Raw genomic sequence first — 15,092 nt, forward strand, 5'->3', positions numbered from 1 at the left:
GCACATTGCTCCTGCCCATGAACAGCCCTCTGAGGGAACCCACCAGGAGAGAAGAGGTAAAGCCTCTCTAACTGGTTTGGATTGTAGAAATAATACTTAGGCATTTAAAATTACTGCATGAAATATCAGCTTGCCTATCTATAGAAAGATGAGACCAAGCCTGAAGCCCCATCAAGGATCTTTAGTGAGAGCCTGGCTCAAAATCCATCCACCCTCAGTAACCTTCTCATGTACCGTGAAAATCTTGGACACCTTTGCAACACAAACACTAAAACTTATTTAATAGCCATGCCAGCTTTCAGACTCTCCCAGCATGTGTGACAAAACTATGAATCAACAAAATAAATAAAACAAACTAGGGAGTGGCTCTAACTAAATGCCAAATACAGCAAGAAGAAATTCATTATGCAGGAGCCAAGTAACAGTCCTTTCTTCTTCTTCTTCATCTTCTTCTTCTCCTTTTTTTTTCCTTTTTTTCTCTGCTGTCTTTATGCTTAAAACTAAAATAGCCAATATATATTTAATGCATGGAATCCCAGCAGTGATATGTACTTGATAATACTTGACTCAAGGGCCTGGGCTAAGTCTCATCAGCAACAATAATTGTTTACTAGACACAAATATCCCATAGGTGTGAAATGAAAACCTGCACAAGGGACACAGAGAAAAAAACCACTGTCCTGGGGTTCACAAGGCAGAAGCACAACTGTGAAATTACTCTGGCAGACACTGGCACAGCTAATAACATGATCCTTTCAATCCCACACATTCGAGTCTTCATGGTCTCTGTAATTTGTTAAAACTCCCAATCTGCCACTTCATTCTTAGGACACGAGGAGGAAGCAAGCCTGTACTCTGCCTGCCTGCACATAGCTTGGCTCAGCAGTACTTCTCACATCTTTTCCACCATTTCTGTTAAAATACCAGGCAGGTATTAGGGAGCAAGCAAGGAGGAGAGTAATTTCTGTTGCTCACACACATCAGGGGACAGCAGCACAGGCATGCCAGGGAAAATTAGCTTTTGTGAGATTCCACAACAACACCTTCAGAAATGTAGAAATTGTGATTCAGGTGCAAAGGTAAACCACTGGAACCATTTAAATGAACCCTGCATTGCTGAAATGCCAATTGTGCAAAACTGCTGATATTTCATTTCTATAGATGTATTGCATCTGGTGTTTATGGCTTTGTGTTGTTGCCAGAGAGCCCCAGGAGCTTTGGTCTGGGAGCCAGGCCAGTGTCTACCAAGTCAGTTGGACTGCTGTGGATACACAAAGGTCCAATATTGCTCTGATTTAAAGCTTTCAGGCAGATTTTTCAGAGACTTTTGTTTTATTTATAGCTAGCACATGTGGAGAGAAATAAAACAGTCATTTAAAATGCTGTGCCACTGTGAGCCTATTTCTTCCAGTTTCATATTTCAACATCTTATTTTGAAGCACAGAGACCCTGGAAGTCTGGTTATTTCTACGGAAACATCCATTTGTGGATAGACAGAGATTCAGTCAGGGAATGCCTCTCCATTAAGAAAGGAAAAGGCCAGATAAGAGTTTTGTCACAAAAGCTGGAAGTGTGACACTATTTATGCAGATGGTCATGGTCTCTGTTACAGCCATGCAACAGTTAAATGTTTTTCCTTCTCCCACTCCTTATAGCACAGATTCTTGCCCTCCTGTTACAGAAAGCTCTGATGTGTCAATGGAGATGCCCCAGGTATTCTGATCCTTCAAGTTTTAAGGTTTTCTTCCACTTGAAGGGATGCTCTCCATCCCTCCCTACACAAAATCAAAAGAATTCCGATCATTAAATTGCTGAGAGATAAAAATTTTATAATAGGAGGCTGTAGCCTGACAAAAATCAAACAGAATTAGTAAAAACAAAGAGTTTCTCTTCAGGGAATATTTTAAGTGTCTGCACAGACAAAAATATTAAACAAAAGCGTGCACTACTTTATTTTGTGGGGGCATGCAGAATGCTGGGCCATCTGTTGAAAATGGAAGGCTGCCAAATATCACAGTCACACCTTGAGTCTGGAAGCTGAGCCTACATGGCAAATCCATGCATTTCTTGTGGTGTCTGCATGCCATCAGCCTTTCCTTTGCCTACTCCTCAGTTTTACACTTTCCTGGCTGCTAAACTCGACTGGTTCAGTTTTTACAAGGGCAGAGCCTAATTCTGCAAAACACCATTGGCTGCTGCAGAGCTGCTGGCAGGACACCTGGCTGCATGCTTGAAGGTTTTCAGAACTGGAACATAAGGCAAGCAGAATTAGGAAGATCAGGGTCCCCACTCAAAGCCACTGGCATCAGGAAAAAGCATAACATCATGCAGTTCAGGAAAAATTCTTCCATCTTTCATTCAGAAAAAGGAATCAAAAGGAAAATCCTTAAAGGCTGAACTTTTACATGCCAACCAACTTGTACCATGGAAAAAACCTTGAGACTTCCATGAATATCTGACTTAATCAAAACTCTGCCATATTTTGATTCATATAAACCTGTTTCTTGTGTCTAAGTAGTTGAGAGTATGGGATGAGAGTCTCCCTAACTTGCAGAGTGATTAATCAGGTCAGGACCAAGGTAACAACAGTAAAACAAAATTTCTGGCAATCTCACTGAGATTCCTCCCCTTGCCCCCTTCTATAGCAGAGAACTTTATGAACGTATTGGCTAAACAGTGCAAAAGTCACCATTACAGTTGTTGAGCCTGAAAGGAAATAATTTCCAGCACCTACTGGCAATTGGCAAGATAACTGATACAGACTGCATTTTTAAAAGTTCAGAAACCCATCTGAACATTAATTCTGGCTTTCATAAAGTTTCCTCAAATATAAAAGTGATCCTTAAACTCTTCTATAATTTCAGTTGTTTTCTAATGCAGATTCCTGCTGGCATACACATGTTTGAAGAAGTCCTTAGGAAAGTATCTTTTGTCAATACTGCACCATTCACCAGCTCAAAAGCCAAATGGATTTCTCAGAACTCCTTGTTTAGCCATCTTTCTCTGTAGTCCTCCCAGTGGGATAGAATGAAATTAAATTTAAACTAGGCTTTAAATTATTTAGTTGGAGATAATTGAGTTTGGAAAGTCATACTGGAGCATGATCACCCCGGGAAGAAGCTGAACATGATTTGGGGTGGAGGAGCAGGAGAAGAGAGCTGACATGCCCTGCCCAGTGAAGGTGTCCCTGCTCATGGCAGGGGGCTTGGAACACTGTGGTCTTTAAGTTCCCTTCCCACCTGAACTACCCTGTAATTCTATGTCACATTAGGTGCAGAAAATCTCTCATAGTAAAAGACACAAGCTGTTCTTTCATTTTGGTTGTGCAGAAAATAACTTCCTGCACACCTAAGAATGGCATGCTTTTTTTTTTTTCTTGAAGGAATCAGGCCCTAAGGTGATTGAAAAACCTGGAGAGCAAATTACCTCATTTCTAGAGGGTCTGTATTTTCCAAGTAAAAGAAGCACAAGAAGTTGGGTTTGTATTAATAATTTATTGTGATTCCATGAAACCCCCAGTAAGGGACAAAGCTGACTGGGCTAGAATGGCTCTCTTGGTAAAACCACAGCTCTTAACTTCAGAGTAGCACACACAGACTTCCTTGAGGAAAAGGTATTTTCTGGCTCAGTTACACCTCCATCTCTCGTAAAATGAGTCATTCACAGCCACTGTAAGTGGCAACACAGAATGTTCACATCATTCTTCCACTCCCCCCTCCCTCTCTGACCGTCATCGAGGACCATGCTTCTCCCGGATTTATCTAGACAGGAGCAGAGCGCTTCTACAGCAGCTTTCCTCGGGCACACATTCCGGTTACCTTTTCAGAAAACCACAGAGTAGAAGAAACAAAATCCCCCCGGACTGATGCGAAACCGAGCAAAGCGATGCCGGAACTGAGGGGAGCCGCTGGCACGGGCAGCTCCCAGCGCCAGGGCACGGCCGCGGCACCGCGCTCGCTGCCGAGCGGGCTCCGTCCCGCCACAGCCGCGCCCCGGTGGGCTCGGGGTCCGTCCCCGGGGCGGAGGCTCCGCTCCCCCCGCCCCGAGGCCGGCATCGCTCCCGCCCCGAGGCCGGCATCGCCCCGGCCCCGTTCGGCTCCCCTGCCCTGCGGGCCCCACCGCGCCTGCGCGGCCCCGCCGCGGCCTGGGCGCGATGGCGCGGCCCGAGGGGCCCCCGACGCTGCCCGAGCCCCTGCGGCGGCGGCTCGTCTCCTTCAGCAGCTCCGTGTTCAGCGACAGCCACCGCACCGCGCTCAGCGACGTCCCCCGCGCCCCCCCGGGCTTCCCGGGCTACCGCGCAGGTACAGCGCGGCGCCGCGGCCTCGGCCGGGCGGGCGGCGGCGGGCCCGGGGCTCTGCTGCGCGCCTGGGCCGGGACGCGCCGGAGGCGCCGCTCGCAGGAGCTGCCTTGGCCGTCGGCTTTCTCTCTATGCGCCCTGCCTGGCGTGGAGAGCGATGTCTGCGGCCGTGGTACCGCCGGTGTTGGAAGCTGCGGGCCCACTCGCGCCCTGTTCAAACCTCTAGCGGGAGAGTAGCCATGGCAATGCGCACAGTACCGCCCACACAGAGAGGCTGCCGTGATTTCAGCCGATGAATCCGTTCTAAGCCGATCAAATTAATCAACAAGACGTTCTTGTTTCAAGACAGGAGTTCACGCTTGCTTTGTGTAGTAACACTGCTAACGCTTACGAGTTCCTAATTTCCTTCATCAAACATTTCACCAATAGCTTCTGTTTAGTCTTTCTTTTTATTTGGCTTGCTGTGTGAAGAATACTCCTGTGTTAATATCCAGTCCACTGAAGTCAATTGCAAATTATTGGACATCAGGATTTCAAAAATTCAGTTTTACACATACATATCTTGGGGAGTTGCTGCAGCAACAGCCATTGCAATGCTGTCTGGCTTTTGCATTAATTTTAGCAATCCGAGCAAATAAGCATTAATTTAATTCAGGGATAGAAAAATTAATTAGAATTGGCTTATATTGCTTAAACACTCATCCAAACGCAGTTTTAGAACTTGCACAGAATTTATAAATAGCAATGCCATGTCAAGGAAACCTTTAACATACCTAAACATTGTGATGACAAACAAAATTTGAACTCTAGACTTTCCTGGTTTTAAGTAATTTTTTCCTTAAGTCTGACCTTGTAGGTCTATTATAAAGTCGTAAGTACAGAATTTACTGCCCACATGTTGGAGTTTGAGACTTGCTTTTCTCTCTGTTGAGTTGTGTGATGCATCTTGTCCTGTACTGGCTTGAAAGGATGAGCTTTAGTTTGACATATATTTGAAACTCTTAATCTCTTCAGAATCAGACAAATGACCATCCAAGTATCTGTTTCAATAAAAGGTTGCAAAGTAAGAGTGGGCCATGCAGGCCTGCTCTCTAGCAGCTCTCTTGAGCTAAGCCTTAGTCAGAGATGGTGGAGTAAGCTAAAAGCCACCAGGTAATCAACAATTGGACACTCAGCTTGATTATCTGACTATATTATAAAAATGCTCTGTCCCAGGATCCAAAAGGTGCCTTGGATTCCAGGAAATGATGTAACTCTAGATAGGGTGTGAAGATTTCCTCTGGATAAACAAAAATATTTTTCTTAACATTTTATTTGACTGAAGAGTCAGATTACTGCCCTGCATGAAACTAAGATGGAGCAGTATCCTTCTGTCATATTTACAGCTGGAGTGATAAAATCTTCTTTCTCTCTGTACAGATTGTGAAATCCTTTCCAGTTTGCCTCTGCAGATGTCCCTCTATTTCAATGTTTATTTCTTCCCGTTCTGGTGGCTCATCACAGTTGCCATCCTCTACCTGAAGGTGAGAAGGAAGGAAAGTGCTGGTTTGTAAATGTATGTTACATCAAACCCATCCTGGTGTGGGATACAGCTCATTGGAGTTAGGTTTTTACATTGATTTGGGAATTCATGGAAGCTGGAGGTTCAGGAGTGTTTGAATGCCAATGCTGTCAGCTGAGAGTAGCACAGAGTATCTTCATTTAATCACAGACACCACGGCAGAAACTTTTACTTTCTTCTTCCCCTCCAGTATCCAGCCTTATCAGATTATTACAAGTTCATCCTGGTCACCATCATGATCCTGGTCTCTCTGACAGAGCTCATTCGACTCTACCTGGGATATGTGGGCAATCTCCTGGAGAAAGTAAGTTACCAGATGGACACAGTAATTTCTGCAAGAATTTCTGCTTGTGGGAGTTGAGCATTAACTGGCAGGCATTTTATTGAAGAGATTTAAGTTGAGGACATGGTTATTTCTCTTCAGTTGCACTCTGCATCCTCTATTCCCTTGGCATTGGCTTCCACTTAATTTTGTGAATTTCAAGTAGTTTTCCCTCAGAAGAGAGCTCTCTCACTCCTTAAAATTGTCTTGTCAGAAAATACAAGTACGCTTAAAAACACAGAAATGGAAATATGAAGCCACCCCACTTTGCGTTTCCACATTATGTGCTGGCTTTTGGAAAATTAAAAAGAAATGTGTTTTCTTCACAAGATTTTGGATTTTTTCATCCCATTCAGCGGTCGGGTTTTTAATAGGTGATGTCTCCCTGTTATAGGTCCCTGAGCTGGCTGGGTTTTGGCTCCTGACTCTCCTCCCGCAGTTGCCTATAATTCTCTTCTTGCTATTTAATGAAGGTCTCAAAATCCACTCTCTGGAGCGAGCCGTCCACATCATCTTCGCCGCCTTCCTCTCCTTCCAAGCGGTCGCGGCGTTTTTCACCCTGAAAAGGATGGTGAACACTCTGGCCACTCGCTTCCGCCTGACCGAGTTCCACCGCCTGGAGGAGCAGCGCCCCGCGCCTGGCGTTTGCAGCCTGGCCGCAGGGAGCAGCTCCCGGGGCTGGTAGGGCCCCAGTGCCCGCCGGAGATCGCGCCCCCAGGGCCTCAGCAGGGAACAGAGCCCGGCCCAATGTGGCCGCAGTTCTGTTTCCGTTTTGTTGGGTCATTCTTTGCCTTCTTGCCTCAGAGGTATCAAAAAAGTAGATCTTGCTCAAGAGTCAACATTAAACCTCAGAGGATGGAGCTCCTTTCTGCAAGGAAAATCAAAGCCAATTCCATAACTGACTGAGTGGACTGTTTGTGGACTGAGTAGATTTGGAGGGTTTTACGTTTTACAAAGTTGTGGCATTTTTCAAAAACCAGAAGCCTTTTTCCCCACTGTTTGCACAAAATTATTTTGTTTACAATAAATCTTTTCTACACTTTTTTTGTGTTGGTACCAGTTTTGTCTGTTTTCCAGATATGTTGCACATATTTGGTGTCTGATACCTCAGTTAGGAAAAAAACCCAACCCAAAACAAAAGCCCCCAGAGGTCTTGAGGCTCAAAAAGAAGTTAGTGAACAAAGACCACACTTTCAGAGATGGTCTTCCAGGTAATTCCAGTTCTTAGAAATTCCTCACTGCTATACTAGGCATGTAATTTCAAAGGTATTCATTCCACAAAACTCTTCTGCTCATCTCATTTGGCTTAGTTACAGTTCTATCTATCAAGTCAGAGTGGTGCAATTTTCCCAGACACAGCAGTAACAAAATTATAGTCATTAAAAAAAAGGTTTATGTCACTGAAAGGCAGAACCTGTTCTTCCCAAGCCAGGGCAAATACCAAAGTTCTCTCATTCCTGTTATGTGTATTAAATTTTAGGCTATCTTCTGCAGTTTTGGTAATGGCTAAAAGTTCACTTTTTCTGTCAAGGAGTGATGGAGATCAAACATTAAAATAAAATTTTCACCGGAATCCTTTGAGACCTTTGAGCAGGGCAGGAGTTGTCAGTTTTGAAAGCTGGCACAAGCATACAAACTGCTCAAAGGATTGGAAGGAAGATGAGTCTAACATGAAAAAGGCACATTATGCTTAAAGCTGTTGAATAGTTAAAGCTTACATAACCCCAAGTGAGAAAAAGGCATTAGCTTTTGTTTTTACCAAAATGGTTAATTTTCCTTTCAGTCCATGAATGAATGGGACAATGAATTACACATTTGTAATTTTGTAAGTTTGCTTCTTCATTTCATTATTATAAAGCTTACATTATCAGAGCACATATGCCTTTGTTTTAAAGCAAACTACCATCTTGGATTTTTGCACAGAAAGAGAGGATTTCTCTAAGAGTCTCTAAGAATGTCTTTTAACAGTTAGTATAAAGCAGTTAGAGCTCTGTAATCAGAGCCTGAGAGGGACACACTGAGGTTCAAGGAGAAGTTACAGCGTTTCAAAAATACTTTTCCAGCATTAGAAAATCCTTGTCAAAACATTCTTAACTGATGCAAGGGGAACATTGGGCATATTTTTAATGTCAACCACAGTTACACTACAGAAGAATGCTAAAAACAGGGCTGAAGGAAGATTTTTAACACTAAGTACAGGAAATACACCATGAAGCTGAAAAAGTCAACCATACACCAATGCTGGCAACAAGGAACTGGCCTCCGGGCTAAGGCCGTGAGGAATAACTCAAAATCCTTGCTTTTAGTGATAAAGAAGTGATGCATATGGAAGATCAAACTGCCATGCAAGACAACTGTCTGGAGCCAAAGACACAAGGACACTCAGCTCTTTGGGGATGGGGAGGAGGAGGGGGAAATAGAATTAAGAAAAACACTGTTAGAAGTAGAGTTGTCTGGAAATGGTAAAGGTAGAAACCAGCCTATGAGGTAAAGCTTCAGCAGCATATTTGATAAACTCAAGATCTCTACCTACACTCTGCTCAGGCTTCCTAACAGATCCGCTGGTCTGCTTTTCATTTCATAATTTTCAGTTTTAATTTCACAAAGAAACTTCCTTCAGTTTCCAAATTTCACAAGAACTGGTGAGACATCAAGCAAGCAGAAAAAAAAATACAGAAGTAGAACATGAGAATTTAAGATTCAGCAGTGCAAGTATTTGGGCAGTGAGAGGGGCTGGTGGTTTTCCTCATCTCTAGAGAATAGATGGAAACCAAAATGAAAGGAAGGAACCCAAAACCACTGGAAACACGTGGGAGTTCACTGAGCAGCGTCCAGACAGTTCTGAGAACAAGCTATACAAGAGTGACGTTCTGCCACACTGCAGTTTGTGCCAAGAACACCCCAAAAAGTACTTTTGGATGCTCTAGATTGCTACCAGCAGCTCTCCCTTCACAATCAAGATCTTTTGAGTGGCTAAAGCCTGGGAACAGAAATCAGTTGTTTTTTTTCATGAAGTTAACTGTCAGGAAAGGCCAACAGCCAATTTTAAGGGAAATTTGTACCAATGTATTTCCTTTAACTGAATAAAAGAAATTAGGAATGGGTGCATTATCTTAAAATGCTCTATTTTAGGTTACTGATCAATTTAAAGATGAGAGGAGTATTTTGTGATCAAGGGCATAGCTGGCAAATGGTTAATACCTGAACTTGGCCTGTGTCCCTTGTCTAAAATAGACTTTGTAAAAGGATTTCTCTTTTTTTAATAGTTTCAGGACTTTCAAGAAGGAGAAATTAAATTTAGAAGAGGCTTCAAGTGTGTACCTTACTTAAGCAGATCTGATAAAGCAGACACAAGATAAGACATAGATTTGATAGAAAACAGACAATTGATAAAAAGGAGGGTACAGCATTAACCTTTCCATATCAACAGCTCAGTCTTTACGTTTGCTGAAATAATTGCACCCAAAGGAATGAGATCATACATTTCACTCTTGCCTTTGTCTCTTATAAACTGGACTGGATTTAGTGTGCATCTTTAAATAGTTGATGAAGCAGAATTGGCATCATTACATAGCCTGATAAGATGGCCAATAGCTGGGAAAGGCTGCAGGTATCATTTATTTTTAAAAACAATTTTTTTTTCTCCAGAACAAAGGTCAGATAGCAACAATTAAAAATAACCTTGTTGAGTGCTTCAAATAAAGCAAGGATAATAGAGGTTTGCTAAAGGAGGCAGGCAAAGCTGTATGTAAGGGTCAGCTGATAAGAGCAAGAAGAATTGGAATATATAATGGAATAGATAGGTTCAAGAAGTGTAACACAGAGAGAAAATGTGTATGTTGATGATTGGTGCCACCAAATTTGCCCCTGGGTACATGAAGGAGAGAATTTATTAAAAGAAAATAAATGTGAAAATTTACCAGCTTGAAATCTTGAGAGATTCAGCAGAAATGTTACTCCCCCAGCTAAGCAGCAGCCTGGAGCACTCAGTTCCACATTCATTAAATACATGCAATTTTTGCAGTTTCTTATAGGAAAAAAAAGCACTTTTTCTTCTTCAGATGGTCCAAAGTTTGAAAGTAATATAGTCCCTGGGAAGCATTTACTGGCCAAGAGGCATGAGCACAACAAAGGAACTGTAGACAGAGATGAACAGATCTGGCAGGTAGCTGCAAGAACAGCCAAGGCCTGTGGCTTCACTGGTGAATTTGGGAAGTATTCATGACTTCCTTGAGAGCTGCCTTGAACATCCAGTATCAGGGCAGGAGTTCCTGCAGTCTGTGAAATAAGGTACTGTTGCTCTTTAAGGGATAGAAAAGACCCTTCTGTATTCACACTGAGAGGCCCATGCTGGTCCTAAGTAAAATAATCAGGAAAAAATGCCCAAGCATCTTAAGTTACCACACTCTCCATGTATTGAAAACAATCAGCTGAATTCATGAAGATGAGAAGAATATCAGAGATACCTGTTGATAATCACTTGTACTGCTGGAGCTTTGAGCAGAGCCCCTCAGCCCATTGACACTGCCTGTGTCAATCCAGAGGGATTCCTACCAGTCAATGAGTCAATGTTTGAGCTCCTGTTTCAATTACAGAAAGGATTTTAGCATGGGAGTCTCTCCTCTCTTTGTTTGGTCTTTTGCACAGGAAGTACAAAATTTATCACAAGATTAAAGCTTGCAAGAGCAAGATACTTGAGTATCTTCTGCAGTATATCAATGTAATAGTCAATAATTAAAATATGTGGCTAAAGGGCTCTGTATTTGATTTTTGTTGTTTGCTTTTAAAACACCTCAATTCGAAGCATATTCTTACTGCAACCAGAAATGCAACAAATCTTCCTTTTATATTGCAGTTGGGAGTAGCTGAACAGCAAGTCTTCGAACACCTTCATTTTCAAAATCCTGGAGGAACCTAAATCTCACTCCTTTTTTCTTTCTTTTTTCTTTTTTTTTTTTTTTTTTTTTTTCCAATTTCCAAATGATCTATCATGGTTAGCAAAGCATGTATAAAAACATGGGGTGGGGAAATATTTTGAAGCTGCTCCTTTTTTGTAAGTACAACTGCATTAAAAAAATAATTTTAAATTCTCAAATCCCACCAGGCACTCAGGAGTGGGTGTCAAGGTGATAAGGACAAAAAGGACAATGTCTTTTTTTGGGGGGAAATACTGATAAGGCAGCAGCAAAAGGATTAGCTAGGCTGGCTGCAGTCAGGGACAGTGAAATGTGACACAATAAAAAGTCAGTTATTGAGTTAAGGACAGCCCTTTGGACACAAAAGACTGAAATTAAGAAAAGCTGTGGGTTTCTTTGTTCTTGAATAGGACTTTTTTTGGTTGTTTGGGTTTTTTATTTTTGGGGGTTTTTTTATTTTTTTTAGAAGCATGAAATATTGCAGTGATAACAGAGATAGTATAATAAGAATAAAAACCCAACCAAGGAAAATTCTCTGAGGGTTTTTTTAGGATGCACTGAAAGAATAATTTGTTTCTAAACATCACTTGCAACAAAGCAACCCAACAGGTGTGAGTAGGGTGGGATACATTTGCCTGTGTTTGCATTTCTCAGTACAGCTTTCAATTAGCGAGTGATAGAATCACAGGAAAAGACTGGAAAAGACCTCTGAGATCATGGAGTCCAGCTGATAACCCAGCCCTGCCAGGCCCACCCATGTCCCTAGTCCCTAGGCACCACATCTGCGCAGTTTTTGAACACTCCCAGGGACAATGACACCACCACTGTCCTGGGCAGCCTGTCCCACTACCTGTCCACTGCCTGTCCACCCTTTTAGTGAAGGGGTTCACCCTAATATCCAATCTCAACTTCCTCTGGCATAATTTGAGGTTGTTTCCTCTTGTCCTAGCACTTGTTACCTGGGAAAAGGGACTGACCCCCACTTCCTTCAGTCAGGAGCTCTATCCATTGCCCTGCTGAACCATCTGGGCTTGTAGAGTAAAATAATAATTTCTTACTGTTCTTCAACTTTGGAGGGGGCAGGTCAGGATGTTCAGAGAAGTTGTGCAGCGCTTTAAGCCATTTTCCTGCTTTTGGTTTGATGCCTCTGGTTTTAGCTTTTATATTTTTCAGATTCTATTCTGCTTTAGTGTGTAAGCTTCATATTAGGGGATGGTAAGCTCTCTCCACAGAATAGGTAGACAAAGCAATTCCTTCTCTAGCTGGGGACCCAAGGACAGCTGATCCAGATCTCAGGCCCAAGAGTATAAACAACATGGATTGAAGAGGGAAAAACAAGAAGCATGGGGCTTCATGGGCTGGAGCTGTAATTGGACAATTAGCTCCAATATGCTAATGGACCAGAACTTATAAAAGTGTGAGACCCCGTGACCGCTGGTCCATTTAGTGACCATTTTGGGTTGTGCTACCCAAGGTGGATCAATTGAGGCCTTTTAATAAATCCCTACTTTATTCTTTAGCTCTGTCTAGTCTCTGTTCTAAGTCAGCCTTCACAAGGCATGAGTTTTAGCACTGCTGAAATCAGCCATGAACAGACCTTGTCCTTGGCCTGAGGACCCTTCTACCCCAAAGCTGAAATCCTCCAGCCAGTCCTGCTCGCTCCATAGGTAATATGGCTCTGCCCATTCTGTGCCATCAGATCACCATCCTATATGAAGGACATCCAGAACACAGACCTTCCCACACATTCTGGGAACCAGGCACTTTTCCAGGCACGTGTGAGTCAGCCCTGCAGAAACCCAGGTGCTGTTTGTATGCAGAGCAGGCACCCGCTGCTGGCTCAGTGCTCCAGCAGCCTTGCAGTGACAGCCCTGTTATTTCCCACCCATTTGCTGTGCATCATTATCACTCTTTAGGCTTTCTGACACACAGCTTGTTCCTGCTCTCCCTTCTGTGTGCCTTTGATGGGTTGGACACATAAATGGTGCTTTTTTTAAGGCTGTGTTCAGGGAGTGCTCACAGTTTGGTTTGTCTGCTGCTGCAGCAGTGGGAGCTGTGAACTAAGAAAAATGGAGGCACCAGCTTTGCTGACAGCAACATGCACATGGATGCTGTTGCCTGGATGCTTTTAGGGGAAAAAAGAAATTGGAAATATCTTCTTTGGTGTTTTCAGCCAGCAGAGGGGCAGGGCAGTTTTTCCCCTTGCTAGCAATGTGAGAAATCCCCATTGTAATATCTAGTGCTTGTTATTCGTGATAGCTTCCTGCTATCCCACATTTGTTGGTATAATCAATCACATATTTACTGCAATACATCTTTTCACATGTGCAGCCCACCCTTAAGAGAACCATTTTGGCTGATTAAGTTCAAACTGTTGCACTTATTCAGTCATGTGCAGATATTTTTCTCCATCCTTATTTCTCCTTCCACCTCTGAGCAAAGCCAGACCACTGCATTTCCCAAAAAGCAGCCGAAAACACCCAAATCCACAATTACAGACCCCCGCAGCCAACTGGCACAAGTCACATCGACAAGAACTAGGGGGGAAAAATTAAAGTTCAAATGCCCAAAACAAATTAAGGCATGGCTAAGTTGAATGATTTCAAGGGCAGATCTAAAATGTACATACCAGCACAAATATTTTGATGATCTCAGTTAAGAGACTCCACCTCTCCCTCTTCAGAGCCACAAACAAAGTTAGGTCACTGCAAAAACATTTTGGACTGAAGTACTCCAGCAGGAGAATGCACCCTTCCTTGGGGTTTGAACTATTAAAGCCTTATAAAGCAAAAACACCTATAAACAAAACTAGGATGAAATCAACATGTATTGTAGGATTTTTTTAAAGTATTTACTCTTTTAAGGCTAACTATCAGAGCTTAACATTGCTTTTAAGGTGCTTTTAAGCCCGACATCAGGACTGAGACACAGTTAATGCACAACTGAAAACAGATTTTTTTGCCTCCTGTACACTGGATCCTGACATTCATTGGAAAACTGAAAGCAAGCTTGGAAGTGGGGGAAAAGTATCTGCTGGTGCATGGTGGCACTGTCTGCACAGAGCCCTGCTCCAAGTGCCCATGCCATGGCTGATGGTCACACAAGAATCTGAGGGTGCGGGAGAGCTATAATTACATTTCTGGGACAGTAATTACATGTATTCCACACAGTTCAGCTGATGTCATGTGGCACAATAGGTGCTGTGAAGAATACTCATTTATTAAGTAATTTATTGCATAATAATTAACAGCTAATCACTTGTGAGTTAAGATGCTCTGGGAACAGACCCAATTCACAGTCTGTGCTGCCTCCTTCCAGGAAATATGACTATTTAGAGAGTGCTCCTCAGTCCCCAAAAGCCTCCATCTCTGCAGAGCCCCTGCTTGCATGCACAGACATCTGCAGGTGATAACTGTGTGTGTGGCAGCAGCTCCAGCAGAGAAATCAAACTCTCAGGTGATATCCACAGGGTAGGCAGAGAGCTGCAGCTGCCTCCTCTGGGATGGACAACAGGCTTTTAGACCAGGTCAGGTTAGGAAAAAAGTGACAGCTCTAAGCCTCATTTCTCTACTTTGTCTCATTAATTTGAAGCTGTCACAGACATATCTCCACTTAATCACAGTCACTCACTTGAGAGTATCACTCAGCCAGTCAACAAAATACAGCTACAGTTTTCTGCCCTTCAGCTGATAGGGTAAAACCCACTTTCTCCAGGGGTGATTGTCCCTGGTTTGTGGTTATATTACAGCTTAATGCCATTCCAACCATTCAGCATGAAGCCACACTCCCATATTTTCACTCTAGTGTCATCCTAAATGCACCGCTTCACACAAGGACATCTGAGCTTCTGGAGGCCGCCCTCAGCATGACAATGCTCCTCAGCAATGGACCTCAGCAATAGCCCAGCCTCTACCAAGCGGCAGAGTGATGGGCAGCAAAGACACACAGAGTGGTGTCCCAGTGGGCTGTGAGCACCCATATCCCTTTCCCAGCTCT

At 43.2% G+C, this 15,092-nt stretch overlaps 2 protein-coding genes across 2 annotated transcripts in view; one reads left to right on the forward strand and one right to left on the reverse strand.

Annotated features, from left to right (window-relative positions):
• The window catches only part of LOC119699655, an 82,681-nt gene that overhangs the window by 44,945 nt on the left and 22,644 nt on the right, over positions 1-15,092 (reverse strand). The gene's annotated exons all lie outside the window — the stretch shown is intronic.
• Positions 3,486-7,224, forward strand: TMEM17 (transmembrane protein 17). The gene is made up of 4 exons (XM_038133474.1): positions 3,486-4,301; positions 5,717-5,820; positions 6,049-6,162; positions 6,575-7,224. The coding sequence occupies exons 1-4, from the start codon at positions 4,154-4,156 to the stop codon at positions 6,863-6,865; spliced, it is 657 nt and encodes a 218-aa protein (XP_037989402.1). The 5' UTR covers positions 3,486-4,153; the 3' UTR covers positions 6,866-7,224.

Source organism: Motacilla alba, chromosome 3 (assembly GCF_015832195.1).
Source record: "Motacilla alba alba isolate MOTALB_02 chromosome 3, Motacilla_alba_V1.0_pri, whole genome shotgun sequence".
Taxonomy (NCBI): Eukaryota; Metazoa; Chordata; class Aves; order Passeriformes; family Motacillidae; genus Motacilla; species Motacilla alba.